Here is a 23,888-nt window from a genome sequence, read left to right on the forward strand (position 1 = left end):
TTCTGTTAAGGGGCATTCTGTAATACTTTTCATAAAATGTAATATCACGGACCTCCCAATCCTGGTCTTAGGCGGTTATCATAGCCATCTAGAAGACGGTCTAGAATTCTGGTAAACACTGTCGTGTTGTCCCCCCTTTCATCTTGAACTGAGTTTTGACCACAGCTGGAGGAAAAAAAAAAAGAGAAAACATTAATCCAAACTGAGCTTTCCAACAGTAAGACTAAAAAATATTCTTCATTTCTAAAACTGATTTAGAGATTCAAAAGCTTCACCATGGAGACAGATTGTCATGGAATTTTACCAGCTGCATTAAATGATGTGATGTCTCCCATGACCTATTTTTATCATAATGTCATATCTTTACATGGGGCAAAAAAAAAAAAGTCTTTGTGTAAGGCCTATGAACCAAAGCACAGGAAGCCCCCCTCCCTCCTCCCCCCCCCCAACACACACTTCTTGTTTCCTGCAACAGATTATTGTGCTGCAAGAGTTTGCAAATTACCCCCATCCCCTTTAAATAAGCTGCTGTAGAGGTTTCTATTGCGGCCTGGAGCGCTAAATGCGTCAATGCTCATATAAATTCTACGAGTGTCGGAGCACTTAGCGCTACGGGCCGTAGTAGAAACCTCTACCGTAGCTTAGTAAAACGGGGGTTATATGGCATAGTCTCATATATTTTGTATATTTACATATTAATGTTAATGTACATTTTTTATTTATAAAAAATAAACCTGCATTACTTGAGCCTTTCATCAAAATGGATTCTTTCAGGCCTTTTCCCTATTACCAACTTTCTGCAATACACTGTCTCCCTATTGGACGTCCCTTTCCATTTTTTTTCCTAATCCATTATGACACTGTAATTCCTCTGGTGGTCAATGGCACGCCTAAAAGCCTTCTCCAGCACCAACGCTCAAATGAGTCAGTCTTCTTTCTGTCTTTCTGTTGTGTCCAGCTGTTGCATCTGTAGCTGACCACTGAGAAAATGAGTGTGTGGACAAGTCTGATCTTCGTTTGGAGTGTTGCATCCTTGCCTTTGAATAGTTTGTCAAGAGTCTTGATAAAAGGGATGGAAAACCTCTCATACGCTGAGAGATTGGAGAAACTGGGTCTCTTTTTCCTGGAGAAGAGGAGACTTAGAGGGGATACGATAGAGACTTACAAGATCATGAAGGGCATAGAGAGAGTAGAGAGGGACAGATTCTTCAAACTTTCGAAAAATAAAAGAATAAGAGGACATTCGGAAAAGTTGAAAGGGGACAGATTCAAACCAATGCTAGGAAGTTCTTCTTTACCCAACGTGTGGTGGACACCTGGAATGCACTTCTAGAGGACGTTATAGGACAGAGTACAGTACTTGGGTTCAAGAAAGGATTGGTCAATTTCCTGCTGGAAAAGGGGATAGAGGGGTATAGATAGAGGATTACTGCACAGGTCCTGGACCTGTCGGGCCGCCGCGTGAGCGGACTGCTGGGCATGATGGACCTGAGGTCTGACCCAGCGGAGGCATTGCTTATGTAATTCTTTTCCTTTCACTTAATTTCTTGTGTTATAAACCGCTTAGATGTTTTACAATGGTTCTGTGGTATATCAAATAAACGTGACCTTGACCCAATATTTAAAGATATTTATGCAGATACAGCAGCCATTATCAGGATAAAGACCTTAGTTAGGGTTACCAGACGGATTTCCCCGGATGTGTCCAACAAATTGCCATCGGGCAGGAGGGCGGGACTGGGGCGTAACAGGGCTGGGATGGGTGGGACTGGGTGAGCCTGGGGGGGGTCCGGATTTTCCGTTTGGAAAATCTGGTAACCCTAACCTTGGTCATAGATATTTAGAGGTACTCGGGTACATATCTACCATTGAATGAGCTCACTAAAATGTCCAGGGCTGTCCAATGGTAGAAGCCACCTATGATGATGAACTCCCTTTCCTCCCCGTAAATCTGGCATCCCTCCTTTACCCCCCTTTTATTAAGCCACGGTAGAAGTTTCTACCACGGCCTGGAGCGCTAAATGCTCCAACACGGCTCTGATGCTCATAGAATTCGTAGGAGTGTCGGAGAATTTATCACCTTAGTAAAAGAGGGCCTTACTTAGCTACCAGCCACCCCCCTCCCCTGCAGGACACCAACAGAGACAGTAATTAAAACAGGCTGCCTCTGCCTGGCCCCGCCGAGGCCTTTACTATGCTGTACCCCGCCAAGAGATTTGATTTTGTTTTTTTCTTTATTAAATTTCAATTTTTTTTAACGATAATAACAATCATAATTCAATTAAACAGTTCCCAAAAGAGAGAGATTTGATTTATTATTTGATATTTTACTGAAGATGAAAAGGTGTTATAGGAGTTTACAATACTATTAACATGATACCATAAATAACGTACAAAAATGTTTATAACTCTGATCACCGGTATTGTTGGTTTCAGACTGCGTTGCTGCACTCTAGATTTTATAACACAGAATTTTGGATGATTTCAAATGTTTCTATTCTTTATAAGAATGGACCTCGGAAGAAGGTTGTCTTTTACCGAAACACGGACTGGGTTGGGTCCATACCACAGATTTATGCTGTCTACGATTTGGATTTTAAAGTGGATGCGTCACTTTTACAAGTGAAGACTTTTCCACAAGAAACTGTTCATTGAGATCATCACCTCCACCGTGTTGTTTTGTTTCCTGGTTGTCCCTCGTCTACTAACATAAGAACATAAGAATAGCCATACTGGGTCAGACCAAAGGTCCATCAGGCCAATCCAGGTCACTAGTACCTGGCCAAAACCCAAGGAGTAGCAACATTCCATTCAGAATCCTAAACAATCGCAAGATTCCGGAAGCCCAAAGAGTAACAAAAGATTCCAGAACCCCAAACAGTAACGACATTCCATGCTACTGATCCAGGGCAAGCAGTGGCTTACCCTGTGTCTTTCTTAATAACAAACTATGGACTTTCCCTCCAGAAAAATTGTCCAAACCTTTCTTGAAACCAGCTACGCTATCCGCTCTTACCACAACCTCTGGCAACGCGTTCCAGAGCTTAACTATTCTCCGAATGAAAAACAATTTCCTCCTATTGGTTTTAAAAGTATTTCTCTGTAACTTCATCGTGTCCCCTAGTCTTTGTACTGTGGAAATATTTAGTGAATTCTAAAACAGTTCTAATCCCATTGTTAAATTATCACAATATCAAAAAGAAAAGCTTTCATTAAATAATCAGGTTTTCAACGTTTTCTGAAAACTTAAATAGCTGTCCAGGGTACGTGTTTCAAAGGCAAGGTCCAGCAGAACAAAATTCTCTATTACTTGTAACATATAGTAACATAGTAGATGACGGCAGATAAAGACCCGAATGGTCCATCCAGTCTGCCCAACCTGATTCAATTTAAAATTTTTATTTTTATTTTTTTATTTTTTCTTAGCTATTTCTGGGCAAGAATCCAAAGCTTTACCCGGTACTGTACTTGGATTCCTACTGCCGAAATCTCTGTTAAGACTTACTCCAGCCCATCTACACCCTCCCAGCCATTGAAGCCCTCCCCTGCCCATCCTCTACCAAACGGCCATACACAGACACAGACCGTGCAAGTCTGCCCAGTAACTGGCCTTAGTTCAATATTTAATATTATTTTCTGATTCTAAATCTTCTGTGTTCATCCCACGCTTCTTTGAACTCAGTCACAGTTTTACTCTCCACCACCTCTCTCGGGAGCGCATTCCAGGCATCCACTACCCTCTCCGTAAAGTAGAATTTCCTAACATTGCCCCTGAATCTACCACCCCTCAACCTCAAATTATGTCCTCTGGTTTTACCATTTTCCTTTCTCTGGAAAAGATTTTGTTCTACGTTAATACCCTTTAAGTATATGAACGTCTGAATCATATCTCCCCTGTCTCTCCTTTCCTCTAGAGTATACATATTCAGGGCTTCCAGTCTATCCTCATACGTCTTCTGGCGCAAGCCTCCTATCATTTTCGTCGCCCTCCTCTGGACCGCCTCAAGTCTTCTTACGTCTTTCGCCAGATACGGTCTCCAAAACTGAACACAATACTCCAAGTGGGGCCTCACCAATGACCTGTACAGGGGCATCAACACCTTCTTCCTTCTACTGACTACGCCTCTCTTTATACAGCCCAGAATCCTTCTGGCAGCAGCCACTGCCTTGTCACACTGTTTTTTCGCCTTTAGATCTTCGGACACTATCACCCCAAGGTCCCTCTCCCCGTCCGTGCATATCAGCTTCTCTCCTCCCAGCATATACGGTTCCTTCCTATTATTAATCCCCAAATGTATTACTCTGCATTTCTTTGCATTGAATTTTAGTTGCCAGGCATTAGACCATTCCTCTAACTTTTGCAGATCCTTTTTCATATTCTCCACTCCCTCTTCGGTGTCTACTCTGTTACAAATCTTGGTATCATCTGCAAAAAGGCACACTTTTCCTTCTAACCCTTCAGCAATGTCACTTACATACATATTGAACAGGATTGGCCCCAGCACCGAACCCTGAGGGACTCCACTAGTCACCTTTCCTTCCTTCGAGCGACTTCCATTAACCACCACCCTCTGGTGTCTGTCCGACAGCCAGTTTGACCCAGTTCACCACTTTGGGTCCTAACTTCAGCCCTTCAAGTTTGTTCAACAGCCTCCTATGAGGAACTGTATCAAAGGCTTTGCTGAAATCCAAGTAAATTACATCTAGCATATGTCCTCGATGCAGCTCTCTGGTTACCCAATCAAAAAATTCAATCAGGTTCGTTTGGCAAGATTTACCTTTTGTAAAGCCATGTTGCCTCGGATCCTGTAACCCATTAGATTCAAGGAAATACACTATCCTTTCTTTCAGCAACACTTCCATTATTTTTCCAACAACTGAAGTGAGGCTCACTGGCCTGTAGTTTCCTGCTTCATCCCTGTGACCACTTTTATGAATAGGGACCACATCCGCTCTCCTCCAATCCCCAGGAATCACTCCCGTCTCCAGAGATTTGTTGAACAAGTCTTTAATAGGACTCGCCAGAACCTCTCTGAGCTCCCTTAGTATCCTGGGATGGACCCCGTCTGGTCCCATCGCTTTGTCCACCTTCAGTTTTTCAAGTTGCTCATAAACACCCTCCTCCGTGAACGGCGCAAAATCTACTCCATTTTCTCGTGTAACTTTGCCAGACAATCTCGGTCCTTCTCCAGGATTTTCTTCTGTGAACACAGAACAGAAGTATTTGTTTAGCACATTTGCTTTCTCCTCATCACTCTCCGCATATTTGTTCCCAGCATCTTTTAGCCTAGCAATTCCATTTTTTATCTTCCTCCTTTCACTAATATATCTGAAAAAATTTTTATCTCCCTTTTTTACATTTTTAGCCATTTGTTCTTCCGCCTGTGCCTTCGCCAAACGTATCTCTCTCTTGGCTTCTTTCAGTTTCACCCTGTAGTCCTTTCTGCTCTCCTCTTCTTGGGTTTTTTTATATTTCATGAACGCCAACTCTTTCGCCTTTATTTTCTCAGCCACTAGGTTGGAGAACCATATCGGCTTCCTTTTTCTCTTGTTTTTATTGATTTTCTTCACATAAAGGTCCGTAGCCATTTTTATCGCTCCTTTCAGCTTAGACCACTGTCTTTCCACTTCTCTTATGTCCTCCCATCCTAACAGCTCTTTCTTCAGGTACTTTCCCATTGCATTCAAGTCCGTACGTTTGAAATCTAGGACTTTAAGTATCGTGCGGCCGCTCTCCACTTTAGCCGTTATATCAAACCAAACCGTTTGATGATCGCTACTACCCAGGTGAGCACCCACTCGAACATTAGAGATACTCTCTCCATTTGTGAGGACCAGATCCAATATCGCTTTTTCCCTTGTGGGTTCCATCACCATTTGTCTGAGCAGAGCATCTTGAAAGGCATCCACAATCTCCCTACTTCTTTCCGATTCCGCAGACGGAACATTCCAGTCCGCATCCGGCAGATTGAAATCTCCCAACAGCAGAACCTCCTCTTTCCTTCCAAACTTTTGGATATCCACAATCAGATCCTTATCAATTTGCTGCGATTGAGTCGGAGGTCTGTAGACTACACCCACGTAGATAGAAGTTCCATCTTCTCTTTTCAGAGCAATCCATATCGCTTCTTCCTCTCCCCAGGTCCCTTGCATTTCGGTCGCTTGGATATTGATCTTTACATAGAGAGCTACTCCTCCACCTTTATGACCATCTATGTCCTTCCTAAAAAGATTATATCCCGGTATGTTTGCATCCCATCCATGTGATTCACTGAACCATGTCTCTGTGATAGCAACAATATCTAGATCTGCCTCTAATATCAGGGCTTGCAGATCATGAACTTTGTTGCTTAGACTGCGAGCATTTGTGGTCATCGCTTTCCAGCTATTTTTCAGCGATAATCTCCTTTTTTGTATGGATTTTTGTGTCGTTTCACTTTCCGTTGCAATACTAAGAAATGAGTTGCTGATATTGCTTATGTTGCAGCCTTTACTACTATCACATCTTTTCTCTATAATTGTCCTTCGTACATACACCACCCCCACCTTCTAGTTTAAATGCCTAGAAAAATATTGTCTAAATTTCTCTGCAAGGTTTCATTTTCCTGCTATAGTAATATGTAGCCCATCAGTGCAATATAGCTTCTTGTCCTTCCATGTATTTCCCCATCCTCCTATGTACCTGAAGCCTTCTTGATGACACCAGGCTCTGAGCCATCTATTAAAGTCCTCTGTGTTTTTCACTCTTTGCTCTCCTTTTCCATATGCAGGCAGTATCTCAGAAAAAGCTAAAGTCTTTACAAAAGGTTTCACGCCCTCACCAAGCTCCCGAAAAGCTTTCTGTGCTGCAAGTGTGGAGTTATTGGCCAGGTCATTTGTTCCCAGATGGATAACAACATCAGTGTTAAAATCCTTAGTTTCTTCCTTAATTATAGTCAGTATTTGCCTGGAACTCCTGGTAGCTGAGGATCCTGGAAGACATTTCACTATTTTGGTCTCCTCGCCTTGTTCTTGTCAACCTCACCTTATCAAAAGATGGCAGATGTAACACCTTTCTCTAGGATGAGAAAAGGAGTAAGAGCTGGCATAAATGTACTTAATTTGTCTGACAAATATTTTGGCACATTCCACTGTGAAGCTTTGAAGTTTGGAAGAATATGTGCAGCAACTGGCAACCAATGTTGGTCAAATAAAACAAGTGTAACATGATCAATTTTCTTTTTCTGTACAGATATCAGTTTTGCAGCTGCAATTTATTTAAGCAACTTTTACGCAACCCATTGTACAAAGAATTACAATAATTTAATTGACTGGTTATCAATGCATGAGCAATTTTCACTAAATTAAATAGAGCATTATGGACCCCTGTTCGGTTACAAAAATTGGATAGCTCTAAGTCTAATAGATGCTGGCACTGTCATCTCGAAGTAGGGACTTTAGATCATTTATTATTCTATTGTCCATTTATTATGAATTTTTGGAAATCAATTTGGGACCAAATTAATTGTTTATTGGACAACCCAGTAGCAATTATCATATGATACTGTGCAGTTTGGTATGGCAATGAGAGCAAAAAGTCAGATTTCTTCAAATAATAACAAATTATTACTTATAATGACTGGGGTTGCCATTCAACAAATTATGTATAATTGGAAAAACTGGAGTAGATTAAATTATAATTTCTGGTGGAATTCCTTAAGTCATATTTATAAAAATGGAAAGATTTATTGCAATACAGCGAGGATGTTTTAGGAAATTTCAAGATGTGTGGGAGCCATTAACAAAATATTGCACTGATTAGATGATATTTTTTCCCTTACATTTACAGGTTCAATTATGAGGGGGGAGGGGGGTAATTTTATGATTACATATTGTACAAGGTATTGATTATATAATAGGAAGAGGTGGGAGATAAGAATATATCATTGGTACTATTGATGATTATTAAGTGATATACTTATTGTTAATCTGTTTTAACATATTGACACGCTTATTGTAAGTTTGAAAATGAATAAAGATTTAATTAATTAATTAATTAAATTGATCAATTGCATCTGAAAAATGCCTGATTTAACTACCTTACTACCCTTCCCACCCCCCTTTTACAAAACTGTACAAGAGGTTTTTAGCACCGGCTGGTATGCTGAATGCTCTTCACTGCTCTGATGGTGATCGAGTTCCTATGAGTGTCGGAGAAGCGCAGAACATTCAGCTTGCGGGCTGGTGCTGAAAATCTCTTGCGCAGTTTTGTAAAATGGGGAATAATTTATGAAGTAAAGCTCAAAGACCTATCACGATGAATCCCCAAGGTCTTGATCTCATCTCCTAAGGGTAAAACAATTTATTGTATCTTTGGCTTCACCTGCAATGATTTATTCTGGCACGATAACCTTATCACAGTTTCACATAAGAACATAAACATTGCCTCTACCGGGTCAGACCAGGGGTCCATCGAGCCCTGCAGTCTGCTCCCGCGGTGGTCCCCCAGGTCCATGACCTGTAAGTGATCCTTTACCTAAATCGTGTATTCCCTATTCATTTAGTGTCCTGTATAGTTACCCTCTATCTGTATCCTTCAATCCCCTTCACCTTCAGGAAATCATCCAATCACTTTTTGAAACCCAATATTGTACTCTGTCCTATCACCTCTTCTGGGAGCGCATTCCAGGTGTCCACCACCCTCTGAGTGAAGAAGAACTTCCTAGCATTCGTTTTGAATCTGTCTCCTTTCAGTTTTTATGAATGCCCTCTTATTTTTGTTGTCCCCGCTAGTAAGAACATAAGAACATAAGCAGTGCCTCCGCCGGGTCAGACCATAGGTCCATCCTGCCCGGCAGTCCGCTCCCGCAGCGGCCCAAACAGGTCACGACCTGTCTGAATCACCAGAAGGGGCTCCCTTGCCACCTTGGTTTCTCATTGAAGTCCTATCTTCCCATCGAAGTCCTAACCCTCCGGTCTTGCACATGCACGACCTGTTGGGTTTCTATACTTATTACCTGGTTAGCTTTCTATACTTGTGTTACATCCCAGCTCCTCCCTCAGTATCCCACGATCCCTTTATCCCTCAGGAATCCGTCCAATCCCTGTTTGAATCCCTGTACCGTACTCTGCCTGATCACTTCCTCCGGTAGCGCATTCCAAGTGTCCATGACCCTTTGGGTGAAAAAAAACTTCCTTGCATTTGTTTTGAACCTATCTCCCTTCAGTTTCTCCGAATGCCCCTCGTACTTGTTGTCCCCTTCAGTCTGAAGAATCTGTCCCTATCCACCCTCTCTATGCCCCTCATGATCTTGAAGGTCTCTATCAAATCTCCCTGAGCCTCCTTTTTTCCAGAGAGAAGAGCCCCAGCCTATCCAACCTCTCGGCGTATGGGCAGTGTTTCAGCCCTTTTACCAGTTTCGTTGCTCTCCTTTGGACTCTCTCAAGTACCGCCATGTCCTTCTTGAGGTGCGGCGACCAATACTGAACGCAGTATTCCAGATGTGGACGCACCATCGCTCGATACAATGGCATGATGACTTCCCGCGTCCTGGTTGTTATGCCCCTCTTTATGATGCCCAGCATCCTGTTGGCTTTTTTCGAGGCTGCTGCGCACTGTGCAGATGGCTTCAGTGATGCATCCACCAGCACACCCAAGTCTCTCTCAAGTCTGCTGTCTCCCAATAATGCCCCCCCCAATTTGTAGTTGAACAACGGGTTCTTTTTCCCTATATGCATGACCTTGCATTTTTCCACGTTAAAGCGCATTTGCCATTTGTTTGCCCAGTCTTCCAGCTTGTCCAGGTCCCTTTGCAGGTCCTCACACTCCTCCCTGGACCTAACTCTGCCGCACAGTTTGGTATCGTCTGTAAATTTTATAACCTCGCACTTTGCCTCCTTTTCCAGGTCATTGATAAATATGTTGAAGAGTAACGGCCCCAGCACCGATCCCTGTGGCACACCGCTTGCGACTCCCCGCCAGTCAGAATATTGGCCCTTCACTCCGACCCTCTGCAGTCTACCCGACAACCAGTGCTTGATCCATCTGTGTACATCCCCTCCCCACCCAGTGGTTCCACAGCGTCTGAAGAATCTGTCCCTCTCCACCTTCTCTATGCCTTTCATGATCTTGTAAGTTTCTATCATGTCCCCTCTGTCTCCACTTTTCCAGGGTAAAGAACCCCAGCTTCTCCAGCCTTTCAGCATATGAAAGGTTTTCCATGCCCTTTATCATCCTAGTCGCTCTTCTCTGGACCCTCTCGAGTATCGCTATATCCTTCTTAAGGTATGGTGACCAGTATTGGACGCAGTACTCCAGATGCGGGTGCACCATTGCTCTATACAGCGGCAGGATAACTTCCTTCGTTCTGGTAGTGATACCCATTTTGATAATGCCCAACATTCTGTTCGCCTTCTTTGAGGCCGCTGCACATTGCGCCGCCGGCTTCATTGTTTTGCCCACCAAGACCCCCAAGTCTTTTTCTAGATTGCCTTCCCCCAGTACCCTCCCTCCCATCGTATAACTGTACATCGGGTTCCCTTTCCCTATATGCAAGACTTTACATTTCTCAACATTGAAGCTCATCTGCCATCTTTCTGCCAACTCGCTCAGTTTGTTCACATTTAACATCCAACAATAAACACAAAGGCACTCATTTAAATTTGCCAATGTCTCATTAAAACCCTTTGCTGCATCTTTTTGATTTTTCTTTATAAAGAAAATCAACTGGATGTAAACAGCAAACAGAAGTAAATCCACATTCCAACCTTCAGGAATCATAACTTATGGTGCCAAATACAATTTATTGAAAAATAAAGGTGAAAAATTTATTTCTATGCCACTTATAGTCTAAGTGGTTTACATCCAGGTACTCAAGCATTTTTTCCCTATCTATCCTGGTGGACTCACAATCAATCTATCTATCTGGGGCAATGGGGGATGAAGTGACTTGCTCAGGGTAACAAGGAACAGCTTGGGATTTGAACCCACAACCTCAGGGTGCTGAGGATATGGCTCTAACCACTGTGCCACACATTCCCCCTGATGATGATCCTTGATGTACCCCCTCTAACTAACATTTTACATCATAGAGGCATGATGCAGTACAAGAAAGGTTTTGATGAGCAGAGGCAGCCTATTTCAATCTCCAGACCCCTGAAGGTTATGGGGGAGGACGGTAGAGAGATACCAGACCCATGCTGGAAGGGGGGAGTGAGGAGGGTAGAAAAATGCTGGGCTTGTGCAGGGGGAGTGGGGTTAGAGATATGCTGGAACTGAGTGGGGAATAAGAGAAAAGAGAGAGACCTGGAGAAAAGGAGAGGGAGAGAAATGCTGGACTGGGGGTTGGTAGAGGGAAGAGAAGGTAGGAAAGAGGCTAGACGAACAGAGGGAAGGAGAAAGAGAGACGCTGGACCAAGGGAGAGGGTGCAGGAGGACAGGAAGAGGAGAAAAGTTAAACATAGGGAAGGGCAGGGACAGAGGAAATACAACCCATGGAGGGAGCATAGGGAAAAGGTACACAGAGGAAAGAAAGATGCTCAGTATAGAGGGAGGATATGAAAACTGAGGGGACAATTGCGGAACATGGAAGGGGAATAGGGACAGGGACACAGAGGGGAAACATCAGACAAGATGGATAGGGACACATAAGAAAAATGAATAGTGGACATAGAGAAGATATGTCAAAAGGCAGAAGACCCAAGAGTGTTAAGAGAAAACATAGAAAAGTAAAGAAGACACATTGGGACTGAAGCAAAGACAAGAAAACAATGGTAGAAAAAAAAGGTTTTTTTTTTCTGAATTCATTAAATATAAATATGTCAGCTTTGGAAAATGTGAATTTATGATACCTTGCATTTCAGTTTTTAGATCTATTACTGTGACAGATTCTCTCTATATATAAGTCTGGAATATGTCTGCTTTTTGCATGATTTGTATTCTGGGGATCTTAAGGGGTTCTTCTTCATCTCCCTCTTCCCCACTATCTTGGGAAGGATAGTATTATTATTATTTTTATTTTTTTTTGGGAGGGGGTCTGAAATGTTTAACCCAGGGCTTATTCAATTCTAGCTTCGTCACTGGTGGCACTATCTTTACAGACCTCCATGGATAGTATTGAGGATGGTTTGCAAGTGGAGTCAATTATTAGCTAGAAAACAATAGATAAAACCATAAAAATTGCCATACTGGGACGGACTGAAGGTCCATCAAGCTCTTTCCAACAGTGGTCAACCCAGGTCCCAAGTACCTAGCTAGATCTCAAGTAGCAAAGCACATTTTATGTCGCTTATCCTAGCAATAAACAGTGGATTTTCTCAAGGTCATCTTTTTTTTTTTTTAAGCAACTTTTATTATTTTTATAAGATAAATGTACAAATATAAAAAATCCCCAAGAAGAAGCAAATCATGTGTATAAAACAATAAATACAAATACAGGTATTAAATAAAACAAGAAATAGATCATACGTACAAGTATATATCAAATGAATAAGGGGGACCAGCACATATATTGTCGGCTTATGATACACAGCAATCATATTAAAATATAATGGAACTTTTAAGAGGCATCATCAGTTAAATAAATTTAGAATAGTAATGTATTATGAAATTCTGTTTGTCAATGGTCTAAAGCGCAATAAGTTTGTACCAGGCTCCATATTTTGAGGAATGTGCTAGTGGAACAATGTTTTCCTGCAATTACACTTTCATATTTGTTAGTAATTCATACAGTGTTCCACCATGCCATGAACTCTACTTTGGATAGATTTTTCCAACAGTGCAAAATGCAAGGTCATCGTAATAATGGCTTATGAACTTTTGTTTTAGGAAATTATCCAAACCTTTTTTAAACTCTGCTAAGCTAACTGCATTGGCCAGCAACAAATTCCAGAGTTTAATGTCCAGATAACTACCTGGATAAAGTTGAGCTAGTAAAAGAGCTGTCCTAGCTTTATCTGGTTAGCCATCTGTATAGCCGTTTGAATATTGTCGTTGTCATTGTCCATATAGCTGCAGCACTTTCAGTGGTGCAGGGATATTCAGTGCCGCTTGCGGTGGTAACAATCCATAAATAATTGAAATGCCACAGATGGGATTTAAAACCAGCTCCAATGTGAAAGTTAAATATTTGGATTTAGCTCATACCTTTTCAGTGGCAGTTGAAGGTTACTTACATTTAGCTATGATAAATATTCCTCTGTTTTTTAAGTTCACAATCTAACGGCCCCCTTTATCAAGTTGTGCTAGAGGTTTTTAGCTTGGGCCAGCACAGTAAATGCACTTACTTTGCTGGCCCGCACTAAAAACCTCTAGTGTAGCTTGATAAAAACCTTTCTGTTTTAAGACGCTTTCAATCTATAACCGTCTTTTAAGGACGCTGCTTTTTGATTTCAAAGATTCCACTCTTTCTCCCCTATCTTAAGTATTTCACTGCCATCTTCTTCTATAAATAATGTTCCACATCCCACCCGTTCACTCAAACCCTTACCGCGATCGTGCACCGGCACGCAGCACCAACCCACAGGAGCGGGAGCCAGAAGATGCATGTGAAGATGCTCAAGGCCCAGCAGAATCAGTGGCAAACGGCAGGCAGGAGGTTCTTGGCACCGGCACATCCTGTGGGTTGATGCTGCGTGCCGGTGCCCAATCGCGATAAGGGTTTGGGCACGCAGGGGGCGTTGCCGGTTCTCGGGGGTGATGCCTCGCATATCAAGTCAAACATCGGTTTGCGAGTAACACGGGTTGCGAGTGTTTTGCAAACACTTGAACAATTAGCCAGTTTTAGCATTTCTCTCTCATATCTTTGCTGTGCAAAGTATGTGCATGTAAACAGGCAGAGTATTAAAGATCATGCAAGTGGGAAAGGGGGATTTAATTTGATATACCACTTTTCTGTGGTTACAATCGAACCAGTTTACACATACAGGGACTTATTTGTTCAAGGGGCAGTGGAAGGTCAAATGCCTTGCCCAGAATCACACGGACAGTGACAGTGGGAATCGAACCCAATACTGCTGTCTTGTTCAAGTGTTTGCTTTTCTACTGTCTGAAAATAGATTCCAAATCATTTCTCAATTGGTGCTTACAGGAATAATGACCAGATTATAAGATTCTTGTGTATGCAGGGATGCCTGTGTTCCGTATCCGATACCCCTGGCCGCAGTCCATCGCAATGACAATGCTGTGAAGACACCGGGGTATGTTGGATAAGCGAAGGTGGGATAAGCTACTATACTTACTTAACAAGGCAATGGGGCCTGACAACCTACACCCCAGGGTGCTCAGGGAGTTATGTGATGTCTTGGCGGAACCACTATCCGCGCTCTTCAATCTCTCCCTTAGTACGGGTAACGTCCCGTTGGACTGGAAGACGGCTGTCATTCCACTCCACAAGAAAGGCTCCAGCAAACTACAGACCGGTGAGTCTCACATCAATAGTGTGCAAACTAATGGAAACTCTAATCAAACACCAATTGGATACGATCCTGAACGAGGAGAATCTACGGGATCCCCGTCAACATGGATTTACTAAGGGGAGATCTCGCCAATCCAACCTGATCAGCTTCTTTGACTGGGTGATGAGGAAGCTGGATGTTGGGGAGTCCCTGGACATCGTATACCTGGACTTCAGTAAAGCATTCGATAGCGTACCACACCGCAGGTTGCTGAGCAAGATGAGTTCTATAGGACTGGGCGACACATTGACGAAATGGGTTGGGAACTGGCTTGGAGGTAGGCTTCAGAGGGTAGTGGTGAACGGCACCTCCTCCGAAATGACGGAGGTAATCAGTGGAGTGCCGCAGGGCTCGGTCCTGGGCCCGATCCTATTCAACATCTTTATAAGAGACTTGGCAGAAGGGCTGCGAGGTAAAATAGCATTATTCGCCGATGACGCCAAAACTAAGCAATGTAGTGGGCAAAAGCACAACAGACATAAATTCAATGTCCGACAACATGATGCACGACCTATTCCTACTGGAGCGCAGGTCTAGGTCCTGGCAACTCAGCTTCAATGCCAAAAAATGCAAAGTCATGCACCTGGGCAGCCAAAATCCATGCAAGACTTACACCCTTAATGGCGAGATCCTAACAAGAATTGAAGCAGAACGAGACTTAGGGGTGATCGTCAGTGAGAACATGAAGACTGCCAATCAAGTGGAGCAAGCTTCATCCAAGGCAAGGCAAATCATAGGTTGCATACGCAGGAGTTTCATCAGCCGTAAGCCTGAAGTCATTATGCCATTGTATAGATCCATGGTGAGGCCCCACCTGGAATACTGTGTGCAATTCTGGAGGCCGCATTACTGTAAGGATGTGCTGAGACTGGAGTCGGTCCAGAGAATGGCCACCCGGATGGCCTCGGGACTCAAGGATCTCCTGTACGAGGAACGGCTGGATAAGTTGCAGCTGTACTCACTCGAGGAACGCAGAGAGAGGGGTGACATGATCGAGACATTCAAGTATCTCACGGGCCGCATCGAGGTGGAAGAAGATATCTTCTTTTTCAAGGGTCCTGTGGCAACAAGGAGGCATCCGTGGAAAATCAGGGGCGGGAAACTGCACAGGGACACCAGGAAATTCTTTTTCACTGAAAGGGTGGTTGATTGCTGGAATAGTCTTCCACTTCAGGTTATTGAGGCCAGCAGCGTGCCTGATTTTAAGGCCAAATGGGATAGACACGTGGGATCTATTCACAGAGAAAGGTAGGGGAGGGTCATTGGGGTGGGCAGACTAGATGGGCCGTTGCCCTTATCTGCCGTCTATTTCTATGTTTCTATGGTAGATTATTTAGGTGATTTGTATAACAAATGAAAATATGCCATTTTGTTCCTGAATGATTCTTGACCTCAATTAATTGTTAAGGGTAAATGTGAAGGAACCATTTCCAATTTTTATTAAATTATTCTTACCCACATGATTCTTAAATGAGTCAAATTTACTTAACATGAGAGGGTGTATTGGCTGAAAACTTCCGCACTGGTAGTGTAAATAATACTATCCCTTCCACCATCACCCTCCCCTTTACAAAACTGTGAAAACGGTTTTTAGCGCCAGCTGGTGCGCTGAATGCTCAGAGTTCTATGAGCGTTGGGAGCAGCGCAGAGCATTCGGTGCGCCGGCCTGCGCTAAAAACTACTTTCACAGTTTTGTAATAAAAGGGGGGTTTATATGGTGTGCAAACAATATATTTTTTTACTGAATAACTCTCCCCCCCCCCCAACATTCATAAGAATTCTATATTTACTGCACTGGTTCATGCTAAAACCCTCTCTCGTAGCTTGATAAAAGGGGCCCAAAGTAAAATACTTGAATTAGCATTAGTTATATACTGACTAAGGTAGAGATTGGTTAAATGTTGAAGTCTCCAAAATAATTCATCCTTCAAACATAACTGCATAAAACATTTTCAGTATATGTCTTATGAACCAACATAAACATCTTTCCTAAACAACTGTATGTTTTAGCTCCTACTAAATCAATTTAAGAATTAAATATCTACAATATAAGTCATTTTGGGATATCAACTTATAAGAAAATTTGAAACTGCTTTTCTGCCTATTTATCATTTATCTATAATAATAAAACGCTAAGCGCGCATGTGCACTCTTAACGCCGTGTTGCCTGATCTGTAGTTCCGTGGCCGGCAGAGTGTGCATGTGCGCTTACCACGCATCTCTCTGTCTCGCAGCGGGCTTGCTGGCTCCAGCCAGACAAAGTTCATTTTTTGGTTCAAAGCCCCCGCTGCGGCTCCTCTATCGAACCTCACCAGAGTCGGAGAAGACTTCCGACTCTGGCGGGGATCGAGAGAGGAGACGCAGCGTCGGCTTTGAACTAAAAAATGAACTTTGGCTGGCTGGAGCCGGCAAGCCAGCTGCGAGACAGAGACATGGCTCCCTTACTGCCCCCCCCCCCTTCCCTTCCCGCGGTCCCGACTACAAACCTGCCATTTCCAGCAGTGTGTACAGCACTCTACACACGCTGCTTTGGGGCCTTCTACTGCCCTGATTTGCTCTGCCGCATCTCTGATGATGTCATCAGGGACGTGCCAGAGTAAATCAGGGCAGTAGAAGGCCCCGAAGCAATGTGTGTAGAGTGTTGCACACGCTGCTGGAATCCGCAGGTTGTTGGGACCGCGGGAAGGGGGGGGGGCAGTAAGGGAGCCAGCCAGACCGCGGGAAGAGAAAAGGGAGGTAGGGGAAACGCTGCTGCTGCACAGGGAAGTGGTGTGGGGGGAGGGAAATGGAGGGGTAGGGAATGCTGCTGCTGTGGCTGCTGCACAGGGAAATGGAGGGGGAAGGAATACTGCTGTGGCTGCTGCACAGGGAAGTGGGGGGAGAGAAATGCTGCTGCATAGGAGGCAGGGAGAGAGACAGTTAGATAGAAAGAAAGACAGACAGCGGGAGGAAGGGGGACAGAAAGAAAAGAAAAAAGACACAGGGGCAGGGAGAGACACAGAAAGACAGACAGACAAAGGGGGCCAGGGAGAGAGACAGACAGAAAGAAAGACAGCGGGAGGAAAAGAGAGAAACAGAAATAAAGACAGACAGACATATATTCTAGCACCCATTAATGTAACGGGCTAAAATACTAGTTAGATATATTATCTCTAACATGATTAAGAAGGGGATCATGAACAGATCTGAAAAGGTTATCATGCCGTTATACCAGGCCATGGTACACCCCCACCTGGAATACTGCATCCAACACTGGTCACTGTATATGAAAAAGAACATAGTACTACTGGAAAGGGTCCAGAGAAGAGCGACAAAAATTGTTAAGGGACTGGGGGAGTTGCCGTACAACGAGAGGCTAGAGAAACTGGGCCTCTTCTTCCTTGAAAAGAGAAAACTGAGAGGGGACATGATGATCTAAACATTCAAAATATTGAAGGGAATTGATTGTTCACCCTCTCCAAGGTGAAGAGAACGAGAGGGCACTCGCTAAAGTTAGAAAGGAAAAGATTCCATACAAATGTAAGGAAGTTCTTCTTCACCCAGAGAGTGGTAAAAATCTGGAACGTTCTTCCAGAGGCTGTTATAGGGGAAAGCACTCTCCAGGGATTCAAGACAAGGTTGGATAAGTTCCTACTGGAACAGAACAGATGCAAGTAAGGCTAGACTCAAATAGGGCACTGGTCTGTGTGAGCGGACTGCTGGGCACAATGGACCACTGGTCTGACCCAACAGCGGCAAATCTTATGTTCTTATGGGCATGTTTACTCACAGGTTTTGTACAGCACTAGTTTTCGGGGGTGAAGAAGGGGAAGTTGGTGGTGAGGTAAATCCCTCTTTTCCTCTCCCTCAGTGTCCAAACTTTTTTGCAATCTTGGTCAAAAGGCCTGGAAAAAACTACACTCAGACAGACTTGTTCCCTCTAAGCTGAGCAGGTGTCCTCCAGCTGCATTGCTACCACTAGGGGGTGGAATATTTTCAGTCGCTAAGGACAGGTATGTTCCCTGGAGTCCTGCAGAACTTGCCTGTCCCTCACAATTGAAAAATGTGACAGTAAAACAGCACCCTCTATTGGTGAGACTGTGGGTGGAGGACTCCTGCTCAGCTTAGAGGGAACAGTGCGTGACGGTGCCGGGAGGAAATGCTAGAAACTTACATGCCTAACTCCCTTTTTTTTTTTACAAAACTGCAAAAGCAGTTTTTAGTGCAGGCCGGCATACTGAATGCTTTGCGCTGCTCCCAACATTCAGAGTTCCTATGAGTGTCGGGAGCAGTGCAGAGCATTCAGCGCTCCAGCCTGCGCTAAAAAAAACACTATTGCGGTTTTGTAAAACGGGGGGGGGGGGGGGGTGTAAGTTAATTAACAAATGCTATTTAAAAGAGTGAAAAAAAACCACAATTTTAAAGCACCTACTGGTGCCTAAAGAAAAATCGCCAAAATCACGCTTATATAGGCCTAACGCCACAATGGGCTTGGCTAACGATGGGTGTTAGCCACTATAAAGTGCCTACATATGCGTAACTTATGGCAAGATAGGCACCTGAAATGTCGGCCTGGCCTACATTTCTAGCGCCTATCTTTCTCGGAGGCACGATTCTGAGGATTGACGTGCGATCGGCGGCCACTTTTTAGGCGGCCGCCAATATCTGGCCCTCAGTGCATTGCTCGAACCCGCACAGGCGACTTATAAAAAGCACTAACAGCTACTGCCACTCATTACAAAAACTGCCAGATTTGCACTTCAAGGGTGTCGGAAGGTCATGCACATTAGGGTGATTCTAATGACCATAAGAGAGAAAGGATAGCAAGCAGTCCAAGGAAAGTAGGCTAAATTTAGCTCCTGTAATAAATAAGAAGTGCATCCGTAAGGGTATTTCTAGGGATTTTTCCATGTTTCCAGGATTTTTATAACTTGCTTTAAAGTGTGTAAATTAAGTGAATAGAACTACATCACTTTAAAATAGGAGCTATTTCATTTGACACAGTTATATTTATTTATTTATTCATTCATTTATTTAGCCCATTCTCCCAAAAGAGCCTAGAACGGGTTACAGAAGTACATACACTTCCTCCTCCCCATTCGCGCTTTCGGCAATCGCGATTTCACATATTCGTGATTTTTTGGGGAGGGGGAAAAAAGAACCCCCCCCCCCGGCGTCCAGGCCTTACCTGGTGGTCTAGCGGGCTTTCGGGGCAGGAGCGATCTTCCTACACTCCTGCCCCGTGTAGATCGCCAATAGGAAATGGCTGTGAGGAGTTCCCATCGTAGTCTCGAGAGACTACGGGAACTCAAGGCAGCTATTTCCTATTGGCGATCTGCACGGGGCAGGAGCGTAGGAACATCGCTCCTGCCCCAAAAGCCCGCTAGACCACCAGGTAAGGCCGGGATGCCGGGGGGAAGGCAGGAGGGAGGCGGGGATGGGTCAGAGCCGGACCAGAAGATATTCACGGTATTTCACCATTCGCGGTCCAGCTCTGCCCCTATCCCCCGCGAATCTGGAGGGAGAAGTATACACATTATGGTTAAGACAAATAAGGAGATAATGGTACAATGGTTGAGTTATGGTAAATAGAGAACACTTGAGATACACTAGGTAATTATACATGCTATAGTAGAAATAAACAGCCATGATACATTAGTTAACTATACATGCTATAGTAGCTATGAACGTCTTAGATCAGGGGTGTCCAATGTCGGTCCTCGAGGGCCGCAGTCCAGTCGGATTTTCAGGATTTCCCCAATGAATATACATGAGGTCTATTTGCATGCACTGCTTTCATTGAATGCTAATAGATCTCATGCATATTCATTGGGGAAATCCTGAAAACCCGACTGGATTGCGGCCCTCGAGGACCGACATTGGACACCCCTGTCTTAGATACTCTAATTAACTATACATGATGTGGTAATGAACTTGCACTATGGCCTAGTTGAAAAGTTTATCTCAGATCATTTAAGCTTGGTCTTTTCATAGAGCTGGATTTGAGAATAGGACAGTTTTCACCCAGAGAGTGGTAGAAAGCTGGAACGCTCTTCCAGAGGCTGTTATAGGGGAAAACACCCTCCAGGGATTCAAGACAAAGTTAGACAAGTTTCAGCTGAACAAGAACGTGCGCTGGTAGGGCTAGTCTCAGTTAGGGTGCTGGTCTTAGACCAGAGGGCCGCCGCGTGAGCGGACAGCTGGGCATGATGGACCACTGGTCTGACTCAGCAGTGGCAATTCTTATGTTCTTATGTTCATGGCCTTCCTGAATTTCCATAGGTCTTCCAGCTCTCTGACAGATGGAAGAATGAGGTTCCATAGTTAGGGCATGAAGTGCGAGTAGGCGTGCCTGTGGGCTGACTGTGTTCTGAGGGCGCATACAGGGGGTAGGGACAGCCATCTTTCTTTTTGATATCTTAACGGTCGGCTTGGGCTACAGATTGGTGGCTTGGGAATCATATAGCCTGGTACCAATTTCTTGAAGGTTTTGAATGAAAATGTGGTCAAAGCATAGTGTACAATGAATCTGGGGCCCTTTTACCAAAGTGTAGTAAGGGCTAGATTCTATAAATGGCACCTAACTCAGACACCTAGCAAAGTGACACCTAACACGTCAATCAACGTTAGGTGCCATTTGTACAATTGTGCCTAGTGGCACCTAATTCAACTTAGAACATAAGAACATAAGAATTGCCGCTGCTGGGTCACACCAGTGGTCCATCGTGCCCAGCAGTCCATTCAAACAGCGGCCCCTAGGTCAAAGATCAGTGCTCTAAATGAGCCCAGCCTCACCTGCATACTTTCCAGTTGAGCAGGAACTTGCCCAACTTTGTCTTGAATCCCTGGAGGGTGTTTTCCCTACGACAGACTCCGGGAGAGCGTTTCAGTTTTCTACCACTCTCTGGGTGAAGAAGAACTTCCTTATGTTCGTACGGAATCTATCCCCTTTCAATTTTAGAGAGTGTCCTCTCATTCTTCCTACCTTGGAGAGGTTAAACAACCTGTCTTTATCTACAAAGTCTATTCCCTTCAGTATCTTGAATGTTTCGATCATGTCCCTTCTCAGTCTCCTCTTTTCAAGAGAGAAGAGGCCCAGTTTCTCTAATCTCTCGCTGTACGGCAACTCCTCTAGCCCCTTAACCATTTTAGTCACTCTTCTATGGACCCTTTTGAGTAGTACCGTGTCCTTCTTCATGTACGGCGACCAGTGCTGGCCGCAATACTCCAGGTGAGGGCGCACCATGGCCCGGTACAGCGGCATGATAACCTTCTCCGATCTGTTCGTGATCCCCTTCTTTATCATTCCTAGCATTCTGTTCACCCTTTTCGCCGCTGCCAGCTTCATCAACTTGTCGATCAGAACTCCTAAGTCCCGATAGCCATCATAATCCCCTCCTTTTACAAAACCGTAGCACAGTTTTTAGTGCCAGCTGCAGCAGTAACAGCTCCAATGCTCACAGAATTCCTATGAGTGTTGGAGCTGTTACCACCATAGCTAGCGTACCTACCAACATGACACCTGGGGCGCCCCCCCCCCCACACACACACACATACTAAATATAATAGATCTTTTAACAAAGATTAGTTCAAGTTATCTGCAGAAGACTCATGGGAATAAAATGAGTCCTATGGTAGATAACTGAACCCAGACAAGACAAAATTAATTCTCATTGAAAATAATAAATCCCCAACTATAACAAACCTAGTAATAAACTCAATCACATACCCTATACAACCCACCCCTAAAACTTCTAGGAATGACAATTGACAGATGCTGTACCATGCAACCACAAATCAACAAAACAATACAAAAATCATTTGGGGTCATGAGAAACTTAAGGCAATTTCGAAAATTCTTTCACAGAACACAATTCCAGCTCTTGGTCCAATCCCTAGTCCTGGGTCTTCTAGACTACTGCAACATACTCTATCTCCCCTGTCCCACAACCATGATAAAACAACTACAAACTGTTCAAAACACAGTGCTAAGACTTATCTATTCATTGAAGAAACACAACCACATCATGGCGGCATATCTAGATTCTCACTGGCTCCCAATACATGCAAGAGTACAATTCAAATTCTACTGCCTACTATTTAAAACCATAAAAGGAGACAGCCCAGCCTACCTAAACAACCGCCTAATCCAAACTACCTCAACCAGACACAGGAGAACGCACAGACTGTTCACTCATCCCCCAATCAAAGAAGTCAAACAAAAAAAAACTGTACGACTGCCTACTAGCCACTCAAAGTCAGTGGGCCCAGTTCCTCTACTTGTCCTCATATGGCAAACCGATCCTTAAGAGGTAGTACCACAAGACCACCACTAGGGGTCATATCTAACATTTTGAACCCAAAGCTCAGCCAGGGCAGGAGCAGAAGGGGACTGTGACTGTCCAGTACACTTTACACACCAGAAGAATGTGTCAGTAAGTGGCTGGGGTGGGTCAGGGAAGCCGTAGGGGGTATACATGGAGAGATTAGGATCCCTGCTTATGAGGATGGGACTTCACCCCTAAAAGAGGGCTTGGCCATGGTGGTTCTGGGCATCACAAGCTATGTATAGGGTCAGAAGAATAATGACTGGTACAGGAACTGTAATCAGGTCTAGGGGATCAGGGAGTTGTTATAAGTGTTGGGGATTTGTGACCAGGGAAGGGCTGTAACTGGGATAGGGGGTAATCAGAAGATAACCTCCAAGGATGTGGCCACATTACATGACTGCTGGAAGTGTGGTTACACTTACTATCACTTCTATCACTTCTAACGAAAGCTAGAAGGATGCTAGGGTGCATAGAGAGAGGTATGGCCAGTAGGAAAGAGGAGGAATTGATGACCCTGTATATAACTCTGGTGAGACCTCATTTAGAATATTGTGTACAATTCTGGAGACCACACCTTCAAAAAGATATAAAAAGGATGGAGTCGGTCCAGAAGAAGGCTACTAAAATGGTGTGTGGTCTTCGTCATAAGGTGTATGGGGACAGACTTGAAGATCTCAATATGTATACTTTAGAGGAAATGTGGTTGTGGCGAGATATTATAGAGATGTTTAAATACCTACATGGCATAAATGTGTTTGAGTCGAGTCGAGTCTCTTTCAATTGAAAGGAAGCTCTGGAATGAGCAGGCATAGAATGAAGTTAAGAAATAAGAGGCTCAGGAGTAATCTAAGGAAATACTTTTTTACAGAAAGGATGGTAGATGTATAGAACAGTCTCCTGGATGAGGTGGCTGTGTCTGAATTCAAGAAAGCATGGGATAGGCAGGTGGGATCTCTTAGAGAGAGGAAGAGATAAGGGGCAGACTGGATGTGTCATTTGGCCTTTATCTGCCATCATGTTTCTATAACAATACTTGCATTATGAGGTCATAGAGCTTTATGAAGAGTCTTAGCCAATAACAATAATGGTCTATGACATCACAATGCAGGTGCAAAGAGCCTGAGCCTTTAGGGAGAGGAGGAGAAA

General features: G+C 43.9%; 1 protein-coding gene across 3 annotated transcripts in view; it reads right to left on the bottom strand.

The window, feature by feature from the left end:
* The window catches only part of LOC117351500 (gamma-aminobutyric acid receptor subunit alpha-1), a 180,385-nt gene that overhangs the window by 114,652 nt on the left and 41,845 nt on the right, over positions 1-23,888 (bottom strand). For all 3 annotated transcript variants that reach the window (XM_033926834.1, XM_033926836.1, XM_033926835.1), the window contains exon 3: positions 53-165. In XM_033926834.1, the coding sequence (XP_033782725.1) occupies positions 53-165 (113 nt within the window). The remainder of the gene's footprint in view (positions 1-52; positions 166-23,888) is intronic.

The sequence above is a fragment of the Geotrypetes seraphini genome, chromosome 18 (assembly GCF_902459505.1).
Source record: "Geotrypetes seraphini chromosome 18, aGeoSer1.1, whole genome shotgun sequence".
NCBI classification, from domain to species: domain Eukaryota; kingdom Metazoa; phylum Chordata; class Amphibia; order Gymnophiona; family Dermophiidae; genus Geotrypetes; species Geotrypetes seraphini.